This window comes from Fundulus heteroclitus, chromosome 8 (genome assembly GCF_011125445.2).
Source record: "Fundulus heteroclitus isolate FHET01 chromosome 8, MU-UCD_Fhet_4.1, whole genome shotgun sequence".
Taxonomy (NCBI): Eukaryota; Metazoa; Chordata; class Actinopteri; order Cyprinodontiformes; family Fundulidae; genus Fundulus; species Fundulus heteroclitus.
The window spans coordinates 9,311,980-9,324,443 of NC_046368.1; the positions used below are offsets into that span (position 1 = coordinate 9,311,980).

At 39.0% G+C, this 12,464-nt stretch overlaps 1 protein-coding gene across 2 annotated transcripts in view; it reads right to left on the minus strand.

The window, feature by feature from the left end:
* The window catches only part of si:ch211-127i16.2 (probable flavin-containing monoamine oxidase A), a 99,303-nt gene that overhangs the window by 20,258 nt on the left and 66,581 nt on the right, over positions 1-12,464 (minus strand). The window contains exons 10-11 of one of the 2 annotated variants that reach the window (XM_036140075.1): positions 10,677-10,763; positions 1,954-2,054 (exon numbers count right to left, since the gene is read on the minus strand). In XM_036140075.1, the coding sequence (XP_035995968.1) occupies positions 1,954-2,054; positions 10,677-10,763 (188 nt within the window). The remainder of the gene's footprint in view (positions 1-1,953; positions 2,055-10,676; positions 10,764-12,464) is intronic. The other variant, XM_021317296.2, reaches the window with a different exon arrangement.

Below are 12,464 nucleotides of genomic sequence, written 5' to 3' on the forward strand. Positions count from 1 at the left end.
TAAGAAGCAAACCACGTTTATGTTTGTGAGAAGAAGAGGAAGGCCTCAGTAGAAAGAAAAAAGATCAGAGTGCATTTGGGAGATTTTTTTCACGTAATCCCCCTGAGGAGTGGAAGAGTAGCAGAGGCGGTCTTGCACATACGCAGTTATTCAAAATGGGACTTTGTGAAACTCCCAGAAAAATCTCTAGCTTTAGCTTACATGAAAGGCCATGACTTTCTGTGGCTGTTTTGTGGATGGTGGACTTGAAGAGGCAACAGGGGTTCTAAGGAAACACCATAACGTGACCAATACATACTACATCCTGGTACAGCTTGTCGAAAGGCACCAAGGCAGGAAAATTCAACAAGGTAGATCAGTGCAGCAGATCTCCAGCCCGCACCTCCAACAATTTCTGTAATTGACGTTACTGGACTGGCGACGGGTCATTATACATGAAAGCTGTTAGAAAGCAGTCATTCGCCACAATGGCAAACTGTGGCCAAACTGAGACGTCCCAGTACACTTTTAATTTGCCATGCGAGATGTGGCGACTGCCAAATTCCTGCAGAAACTCTCCAGTGCCTCTTAATTGATACACTTCTACAAAGCAGAATGTGCCAAAGTCAATGTTTTCTTATGACAGATGCTTAATGGCAGTTGTCACTGCAAAGGGAAAAACAATCAGTTATTAGGTTTAGCGGTTGATTAATTTTGCACTTTAGGGCATATTGGCCTGGAGCATTTTTCCCCCTTATTAAGGAAATCATAATTTGATAGTTTGACAAGAAAATCAAAACCTGAAAAAAAAAAACTTCAAGGAGGAAGTACTTTTTTACAGAACCGCTTCTCATTGTCGAATACTCAATATGGACTACTTGCGTGGTAGTAATGCATCTTTTAAAGCCGTTAATGCAATTTTGGAAACCAAGCAAAATAAAGATTTTTACGTTGGATCATCCTCTCAGATTTACGGGGATGTGTTGCTAATCTTCAAGTAGAGAGGTGAATCTGTAAACCTTGGCAAATGTAGACTGGCCTTTTAAATAAAAAAAAGATTAAAAAAAGAAATATTTCTCAAGCTCTAAACTCAGGGTTGCTGTGAACCACGGATGAGAAGATCTATTATGGGATACCACAGGTATTTTCATTCTTTGTAAACATCTCACAGAGACAAACAGTCCAACAAGCCAACCAGCTCGGAGACTATTAGGCTTATTATAGAAACCGTAATGTAGCCGCTAATGAGATACAAAGGATCTCAATTCAACCCGCACATCTACAGGCTAATAAAGTCATTTCTCAAGCAATTAAAAAAGGTATTTTCCTTGTGCTGGATCTGGTCAAGGTCATAGCACGTCTCTGGGGATCCATTTCTCATACAGGGACAGAATGCGAATGAGGGGTCGCCATCGCCTCGCTGCTGTTTCAGTCACGTTATGTAATGAGCTTCCCCTGCTCCCTGTAGACTAGATGTCATTACAGAAATGCATTACCTGAATCCCTTACCTTCCAGTCGCTCTCGTTTATACAGTTCTGTGCATCCTTGGACAAGCCATTAAAAATGGATTATGGGACATTTTCCTCAGAGAATAAACCTCGTGATGACCTCTTGTCTTTTTTTTCTTTGATCTGGACAACCGTGTTATCATTCAAGGCACTCCTGTGTCTCGTGTCTGAGTTGTGTGCACTTGCTGCAAGTTGAGGAGGCATTAAAATGGCTTATATGGTATAAGAATAGAATAAACAAGCAGAAAATACACTCACTATCTCTCACCCTGTCAGCAAGGAAAGAATGGATCTCATTAAATAATAAACTCCTAAATAAACCACCGAAAAAAAGATTTGCTCGAAAAAATTAGGATCTTTTTTTCTCCATGGTTTGTCTAAACGAGGATGCAAAAGAAGAAGAGACATTTGGAGATATTGGAGAAGGAGAGGTGTGATTATTTTTGTCATCAGCGGGGTGATTACCTGCCACAAGGCTTCCTGAGGCTCGGCTGGTAATATGTTAGCAGACCAGGTGCCATGACATTGACGGGGCAGCCGCCACTGTACTCCTCCTGAGCCCAGTCCTTCAAAACAAAACGGGGCTAAAGCTATAACTCTGTCACATTTTAATGGTGCATCACACACGCACAAAAAATACACCAAAATGACACAAACTCCTGAAAAAATAACATTTAACTGCTTAAGATTCTGGCTTTATCGGGGATGTCCTCAGCCAAAATGAAGAAAACCTATTTGCTCATAAGAAGGTTGGATTTGCATAAACAGTTGACCATTTACCAAGATAGAATTGGAGAATAATCACGTTACACACAAGCACTGTGTGTGTGTGTGTGTGTGTGTGTGTGTGTGTGTGTGTGTGTGTATATATATATATATATATATATATATATATATATATATAAATAGGTGTGTGTAAAGTTGCAATTTATATCTTTCTCTAACTATATAGGTGGAAGATATGAAATGAAAACAGAAGAGATTGAGAGAGTAGGCAGGAGATGCAGACAAAATTACAGAGCTGAGAGATGAGGAATCTAAGACGGAAGAAATGAGTGCTGGGAAGAGCGGCAGAAAGACGCGCCTGAATCTGACAAACGGCTTGAAACACTGTGATAGAGTCAGAGGAAGACAGGGAAACAGATGGTCGCTCTGCGAGATGATGTGGGAGGCCTTAAATTGATGTCATATTAAACGGAGAAGAGGAGAATAATTTTTTTCTCCATTTAGGTCTGCTTTTCCACGATTAAAACCACCTCTCCTTGCAATTTGTTGGCTTTACTAGTAGTTATGGTTTAAGAAAATGGAAAATTATGTTTTTTTTTCTTGAGGTACATGCCTTTTTAAAATGATGAATCTGTCTGATCTATATTTAACCAAGCTAAAGGAATAAACTTCATTTTTTTGTAGGATTTGTTTGTTATAGATCAACACTAAGCGGTGTAAATTTGCAAAGAAGCAAAATGATAAGGGTTTTACAGAAATTGCCCATGCATTTATATTCAGCATCCCCTTCAAACTCTGTAAAAGTATTGCCAGAGATTCTGTCACATTTACATCTGGACTTTGACTAGGCCATTCTAATACATTAATTTACTTGGATCTACCATTCCAGTGTAGTTCTAGTGGTGTGTTTAAGGTCGCTGTCCTGTTGGAACCTCTAACAGGTTGTTTTTCAGGACGGGCTTGTATTTAGTTCCATCAATTTTACAATTGTGACCAGCTTACCCGTCCCAGCTGAAAAACAGTATCCCCACAGCGAGATCCTGCCAGGATATTTTGATCGTAGTTGATCTACAGTGTTAGATTTTCTCCATAATGTTTAGATTCTATGCTGAAAAAGTATTATTGTTTGGAATATTTAACAAGGGCATCCTTTAAAATTGTTTTTGTCATGTCCCCTAGATCTGTGGTCCCCAACCCCCTGGTCATTTAGTACCGGGCCTCACAAAAACGTACATTATTTCCATTTTATTTATTTTCCGAACCAGGACAATGTTTATTTTAACAAAAATTGTTTTGATAAATAGCCAGATTATCTAACCTTGCCTGCAAGATGAATTCATGCATTCACAAATGCACGAGAATCCATCTTGTACCGCTCTGGCTTCAACCGTTTGTGACCAAACCAAAGACGTATCGGGCCAATCATGTTGCAGTATTGTGGTTTAAGGCGGGACATACCGGTGCGATGAAACCAAGAGCTGATGAGTCCACACCAGAACCAACATTAAATGCATGTTTATGTTGGTTCTGTTTGTGAATGTTTACACAAACATTATTTGCAGAAAATACCACAGTTTTAAGCCGGTCAAATAATTTTATTTTGTTGTATTTATACTCCTCACTTTAAAGGCCGGTACGTGAGTTCATGGTGCATTAAAGTTTGGGGACCGCTGCCCTAGATGTCGTGTTAAAGGTGGAGAAATTATTTTTTAACCTCCTGCATAATCTTCTCCATAATGTTTTCCCTGATCTGTCTGCCGTGTTATTTAGTGTTTATAAGTTACGCTGATCGTTCACTAAAGGTCTGTAACAAACCTCATACAAAACCATACAAATAATACAAAATACACGTCTCAGAATTTACTTTAAAAACATTTAACTGGAAAACATTACTTTTAATACTAACATTACTTCACAACCATGCACTACTTTGCGTTGATCTATAACATTGTGAAACACATTCTAGGTATCTGAATACTTTGCAAGGCCCTATGAATAAGAGTTCCCAGGTAATGAAGAGGTCTTCAATAACAGTCTGCAGCTTAAATACTCGGAGTGATTATGTGACAAATAAAACTGTCAAAGTTAAAAGCACTGAATGAGATGCCTTTAAAGTGTTTTGCCGCATAGCTGAAAAGCTAACGCTTTGTGCCGTCGTTAAGTAGCGTGACTTGACATCTTTATTGGTCATATAATGTGTCCAATCACGGAGAGCAGGATGAAGAAATGTATAAAAATGTGGTGACATTTTTCAGAATTTCAACCCGTGCATTTGGTTTGCAAACGCTGATCTACCCCTACGCACCACAGCACCAGCAACCGCCTGATAATAGCAGTGAACCTGGGTGGAAAACCAGTGTAGCTGCTGAATATTTAATGGGTCCAAGTTAACTCACTGACATGAACCTGCAATTTCCCCGCTTAATGGAAAAGCAGAGAAACGAACCCCCTCAGAGCCCACAGAGACGCACAGAAGAAATTAAAATGATCTTTTGAACTTGTAGCCGTCCTCGTCTGTACATTTATCGTCAGTGACGTTTGGATAACAGTAATTAAAAGAAGGTAGTGAAGAAATCTGATAACAATTTAGCAGCCATAAAAATCGAGGGAAATCGTTCAGGCGGCTAAGCAGCCTTCATTCATTATTCTTTCTTTACTCAAAGTAATTGTTCTTAAAAGTGATGTCCCCCCTGAGTCTCTTTGTCAGCGAAGTAAAATCATGATATCTCCCTTAATGTTACTGCCCAGGGTTTGCTTCAGGCGCTTTTCCACTGGAGCTTGGCTTTGGATGGCGCAGTGTATATGAAAAGCAGCCGAGGACCTGGAATCATACATCTGGCATGATTAATGTACTGTTTCACATTCAATCAATGTATGCTATGCATCATGTAATAGAGCTAAAGAGCTATTCTGTTTGTGTGGGACACAACATGATTACGGCAAAAAAGATATTCCCAGCAGGGATTTTATTCTTCAGCACAGAAGCAGCGTTGCTAGATCACTGTTCTTTACTGCCCATTCTCCAGGAATGTCAAGGGAACCATTTCAGGCAAGACCAACACACATTCTGATTTCCTCCTTTCCACTGAACAGTTTAGAAACTAGGACTTCTGATTAAACCACTTGAACAGAAAAAAAAACTTTCCTTATTTCATGTTATAAAAAATCAAAATCTGTGTGTATTAAAACATATGTTTAAGCCCAGAACATCAGTAACAAAGAAGAAAGGCAGGGAATAAAAAAATAGAGAAAACAGACACATGGAAGGAAGGAAAGTAAGACAGAGGAGGAAAGATGTAAAGAAGTGCCATGAAAGGTTGGGGGGAAAGGTGAGAAGGACACAAGGAAAGAAAAAAGGGAGAGATAAAGAGAGAGAGAAAAACAGAGAGAAAGAAGGAAGGAAGGCAAGATCAAATGACTCTAGGATGGAAGGCAAGAAAGACACAGATAAGGAAAGAAAGAAGGACACAAGGAAGGAACGTGGGAAAGGGAATGAAAAGCCAGAAGTAAAGGATGAAGAACCAGAAGAATGAAGGAAGCACACAATGGAGGAAGGAATAAAGCAAGTTATGGAAATAAATAAGGATACAATGGAAAACATAAGGTACAAAGACAAGAAGAAGGAACACAAAAGAGGACAAACTAAAGAGAGAAAATATGGCATAGTATTCTGCCTTCAAAGTTAAATATTTGTCTTCCCCACATTTTTTCTTATTCTTATCAAATCTGGAAATGACTGCATTTCATGCATTTCCAGATTTTCCCAGGCTGGATGGGAATCTTGGTTCTGAGTTTTTGCAGTTTTCTGGTCAGAAAGATGTGTGAAACACAACGGCAGACAGACAGACATCAGCAATGTCCTTAGAAAACTAATTGTAGCTCCCAATCTATCGGAAAAGGGTTATAAGGCAAATTCCAACCAATCTGAAATCCGGTACACTTCAGGGAGAAAGCTTATTCATAGATGGAAAATATTTGACAGCTGCCCATTTTCACAGGAGCGGATGTCCCGGCAAATTCACACTGTCAGAACGTTAAAGATGAAAAAGCCTCATCTCAGAATCTAAAGGCCTCACATAGCACGTTAAATATTTACATTCATGCCAAGACAAGAGGAAAAAGAGTGAAGGAGGATGGCGTTTTTGGCAGGGCTGCCAGGAGAAAGCCTCTTCTCTTCAAAACAGAACACGGTGGCATTACTTAGGTACCACAACACTTCTGAAACAATCTTTGGAGAACAGAGACCAAAGCAGAGATGTACAGCATACTTAGAATGAGGCTTAGTTTCAAGCACAGTGGTGGAGAGATGATGACTTGATGATTGTTTTTATTAAGAACCGCCTCGCTCCTTTGGTGACTCTGCATCACGTGACAGGCAGGAAACCTTTAAACTAACTGGATCTTTGTTACTGCCTCGGGATAAAGGCAAAATTTATTGTTTTTAAATCTCCTTCTACATTTTTAAGCTTGATCGACATGAAATAGGTTAGTACCCTCTTTAGACGTTGGAAACAAAATGATACGGAAAAAATAGTTTTACATTTAAATTTTTTATATCTGCATACGAGACTAATGGATTTAAACAAAACTTGGTCAATACTTTATATTCGAGACCTTTCTCTGAGAATGTATTTTTAGTATGATTAGGAAGAGGGCGTAGCTGATTGGTATTATTAAGCTATTTAACATTTGATCTTTGAACTTTGTAAAACCAAAAGAATATGTACAGAATTGTGCCCTCTATGCATGGATACATTTGTTTTTTGGGGCTCTCCTCTGCTCTTTCCCTGTGTTGGTCCCTCTTGTGTTCATTTGCTCTGGGAGCCTCCTCGGGCATCTGGAGTCAGGTTCCCCCCGGCGTCAGCCTCGGTGCTCTGGAGGCTGGATCTTTGGCTCCTCTCAACCACTATTGAGCATTTTTCTTATGGATAAACCTTACACATACAAGTGCAATCTCACAAACATCTACATGTGCTTGGACTCAGGTGCTTAAAGATTAACTTCTATACAGAAAAATCCTATTATTAGCTATCGTCACTTTATACATCTTGTATTAAATAATACATATTTTTCAGTGACGCTATCAAGACGTTGGTTATTTGTACCTATGAATAACTTTTTGGCCATATATATATATATATATATATATATATATATATATATATATATATCTATATATATATATATATATATATTATATATATATATATATATATATATATATTATATATATATATATATATATATATATATATATATATATATATATATATATATGTGTGTGTGTGTGTGTGTGTGTGTGTGCATTCAGGTGCAGAAGCAGAATCCGAGGTTGTTGTTCTCTCCTTTTTTCTCTATTCTATTTCTGTCACCTTTTCACACTTTTATCATAATGTCTCATCTTTTTCTCTTCCTTTCTTTCTTTTCTTCCTTCCCCTTTCTGTGTCCGGTGAGCGTGAACTATTCCCAGAATAATATCTAATAAAGTTTTGTTGCATATAATATCAAGTGGAGCACTATGGCGAAAGCAGTAATGCTCCACTTGTGAAAGTAAATCTGTTGGGCTCTCTTTGGTATTAAGACCTCAATTCTTAATGCTACACTGCCAGACAGGACAGGATTAAAAATAAAATAAAATTTACCACTAGCGGGCACTTTTTCACCAAAATGCTTTTATTTTTGTTTTCTTCTAAAACTGCTGGTTGAAGATACAGAATATCCTGCAGGTTCCTTGAGTCATTCTAAAAAATACTGCGTGCGTTAAAAAACTTGTCTTGCAGTATACAGAACCTATTTTCAGTAACTACTCCCAAGGGTCAAAATCAGATTTGAGACATAGCCAATGAAACATTCTGGACAGTTTTCCAAAATTATTAAAACTTATGAGTGACATGTGAAAAAAAATTTTTTTCCAACCTAAATAAAGATTTATTGGGCTTAGCTTCACGGTCACAAACAAACCCAAGAAACCGCAACCTTTGACTCACGAAATTCTCACAGGACTTCAGATTAAAAGAAGCCCAAAGTCGCTTATATAAAACGGACTTGGTATCGCTGCTATTAATGGCCTTACATTAGGCTGTCGTAAAGCTGCTCGTCTTACTGCAAGAACAAGAACAATCATGAGACCGCCACCAGGTCGGTGCATAGAAAGTGGCTAGAGTGGTTTTTCAGGCAGAGACACTAGGAGTAGATGACAGACTCCTTAATTACCTCATAAACACTTAGATCACCATCACAGGGACTTCGAAGAGCATCCATGAAGGTAAAAATGCCTCTTGGTGTTGCTTTAAAAAAGTTCATATTGTTCCACATGAAGATGAAGTATGCATTTAAAGACTCCCTAAGGGATGCTTAGGAAGCAGTGGGCTGAGTGTCTTTCTCAGGGACCCAGAGTGGCAGTCTGTGGGATTGGAAACCAGAACCTTGCAGCCACTCCAGGACGCCCTGCTCTCTAACCACTAGACCACCACTTCCCCATTGTTAAACTAAACCTTTTACAAATGTTTTGTTCCAAAACCATTAAATCTAAGGTAATTAAAAAGGGGTTGGTTTGTTCCAGATATAATGGGTGTTTTTTCTTTCCACTGTCGCTTCATGCTTGCTTAGTATGAGGGATTGCTGCAAAGCCATGGACAATGCAGAAGACTCTCCCTGTAGCTCTACGCTTCTCCAGGAGTGAATGCTGCTTGTCGGGACTTTGGTCAAAAATTTCCTATATAAGGGAACCAGTTGATTGCTTCAATCTGTATAATATGATTGATTTTGACTTTGTAAAGTGCCTCGAGATGACATGTTTCATGAATTGGCACTATATAAATAACATTTAATTTAATTGAAAAGAAATCAACATTTAATCTGAGAATATTTTTGGTACTTTTTAGATTTTTTTTTTTCAAAACTCATTTCAATACCACCCTAAAATGAATGTAATTAGCCAGATTTTAAGGAGCTAGCACTGGCGTTCCAATTCCCAACCTGGTCAACATGTAGTGGACCCGCTGATGCCGGGCTGGTGGTACACTGTTATGAGTCAGGCCAGGAGCAGACTCCGTTTGGCTTGGAACCCAGTCATAACTGCAAGTAATTGTAGTTTTTATTAGTTATCTAGCTGTGATTAATGTTATTAGAGTATTTTGCAAATGGCTGCGTAAAGATAGCAGATATTTAAACAATTGAGCCATCAGCCTTTTAGGTTTTAAACAGGAATCCTGTTGAAAGAGTGCCTCGAGTTGCTGGCCGTCTTTGAGTAAGGAGTTATGCGCTGGCCGTACCCATCAACAGAAGACCACCATGCTGACCGACCAATCAGGACCCATGCCAACTGTGTGGGATTTAATCATCCTGATGCCAGTCAGCTTTAGCATATCCCCATAAAAATCAGCTCAGGAAGAATTTCTATTCGAAGTACAAATTATATTTCATGCACAAATGCAGCAAAGCAATATTTTAGCAAAGTGGCCTTACTTAACACACAGGCATCTGAGCACCCCCACAGGCACAAAGGCTGGATGAGCATCAGCAATGAAGACACCAAACTGCCTTCAGGGCATCATTGCTAGTCAGTGGTTAAAGCAAGTGACCTTCTGTTTCTGGATGGTTAATCTACAGTTTCAAAGCATTCCACTGAGACCCTGAAGGCCTCTGAGTTTACAGTAGTTATTGAATTACACCCATGGTTTAAGTGCACTTCTGTATTCTTTTTTAAGACTAGTGTATAGTGGTTTGGAACCTTGATGGATGAAAGTCTGGTTTTGGGTGTACTAGTTGTCGAGGCTTATTTACGTGCCACTACCTCATTTAGGGGCATCCCCAAGTATTGGGACATATCAAGGGTGGAGTCTTGTCTCCAGAATTTCCAGAGGGATTGTGCTCGGATCTATTCGTAGGCACAATTTCATACATTTGGATTTTTTCGTGCATGTGCAAGTTTCTTGAGTTAAGCATGCGCTGTTTCTCACTAATAAATCCACACAAATCACTGGACATGAGGCCCCCGGGCATCCTGCAGACACCGATTCCACCATGAATTATTCAAATGCATACAAGTAATGGAATGTGATTGATCTGCGAAACAAGCAGATTTTGCAAACAAACAAAAAACACCAGAATGCCGCTGATGTGTCTGGACGTGCCGATAAGTTGCCACATCAAAATATTAATTTTTTGTCCGTGGCTAAAGGCTTTCTTGGCACAAATTTGGGCTTTGTATTCATTTATATTTTCTCACGATTATGTCACGACTTTAATGAACACATTTAGAGTTTAGAGGGAGCTCATTTAATTCCAGCCTTTCGAGGATAAAACTAAATCCTGGCATGCCAAGCTTTTATGAATACTCAAAGTACTAAGGTTTACAATATGTCAAATATATCTTTTTTAGGCTTTAATATTTGGTTTCATTGCAAAAAAAACAACTTTGGGTTTGTAACAACTGATGCTTTGACCACTGATGTACTTACTTTCTCTTCATAGTGAATAAACGATGCAGCCTCAGGACCAAGATACCTCTCCAGACTAGAGAGCACAGCGTTTCTTCTTTCTCCAGCCTGCAAACACAGAAAAGCCAGCCTCAGCGTTGTAGCATCAATGCATACCATTTAAAAGCAGCACAACACGCTGTTGAAATAAGAATGCATATTGGTGTTTTTTCAGAGCTCAGAAAGGGTTTTCTTTTGGTGAGCTGCCACAACAGCGAGTATGAAACCAGTGAGAGCGTGAGTTTGTAGAGGAATACATGAAGGAATGAATGAACCAGATGCAGTGAAGCTTGGATCAGATGGGGGACTCAATGGAAGTGATAATTTAATGCATCCTGCTGCTGCCTTAGATGGACAACTGTTTACTAATCAGCATTATGGAACAGAGTATTCCAGAATGGCTCTAGTTGTTTTAGACCAATTTTACATTGAATCTGCTACATTATTTTGTCTACAATCTTCATGTACTTTATTTCAAAAAGTGTTTCTATTTGAATTTGATTTCTTACTATTTTGCTATTACTGCCATATTTCAATTTGCTGTGTTGGTCTGCAATGCAGGGCACAAGCTTTTATCAAGGATCAGCTTGCACTGCCTTACAAAATAATTCACAATCCTTTGAATATGTTACCTTTTGAAACAATCAAGCTTCAACATATTTTATTTTAACGCATAGCATTTAAAGTACAGTCTACTAGACCTTGTACAACCATCTTTTGTTACAAAGCATGCATGTCTCTACCAGTGTGAATATTTTGCCCAGGCTTGTTTGCAAAATAGCTCAAGCTCTGCCAGATTGTCGGATCACTGTATCAGAATTACATCAGGTCAACCACCGTTTAACCCTAGGAGGGCGCCACACTGACAATTTTAGACACAAAAGCAGGATTTCAATAATTACCAAGATATATAGGCAGCACTATAAGACAACCATGTTAACAGTTTATTGTCAAAAAAAAGTTGATTTGGGGGTGAGTTGCCCTTTAAGAACCACTGCTGCTCCTAACAAACCCAAGTAAGGTTTACATCCCTGCTGTTTCTGCAGTTTTTTCCATTTTTATAAATTGTCTGTTGGTGTTTTTATGCATAAATATACATGTCAATTTTGCACATTTTTGTAAAATCATCCTACTCAGCTGAAAACTTCATCCATTCCTGTATAGGATTTAATATTTGCTGCTGTTGCACCTGAATTTGCCCAACATGGGACAACAAAGGATTCAATTAAATTATATTTTATTTATATAGCGTCAATTCACAACACATCATCTCAAGGAACTTTACAAAGTCAAATTCAATCATACAAACAAATTGGTCAAACAGTTGCCTCTCTAAGGAAACCCAGCAGGTTGCATCAAGTCTCTCCAAGCAGCATTCACTCCTCCTGAAAGAGCGTAGAGCCACAGTGGACAGTCGCCTGAATTGTTGATGGCTTTGCAGCAATCCCTCATACTGAGCATGCATGAAGCAACAGTGGAGAGGAAAACTCCCCTTTAACAGGGAGGAAAACCTCCACCAGAACCAGAACCAGGCTCAGTGTGAACGGCCATCTGCCTCGACCCACTGGGGCTTAGAGAAGACAGAGCAGAGACACAGAAAGCACAGAAGCTCACATTGATCTAGGAGTACTTTCTATGTTAGATGGTAATAGATAATGATCTGCCTCCCCTGGATGATGTCACAGCTAACTGAACGCCAGACTAGGTGTACCTACTATGAAGAGAAGAAAGACAGAGAACAAAAAGTTAAAAGCTGAAATAACAACAAAT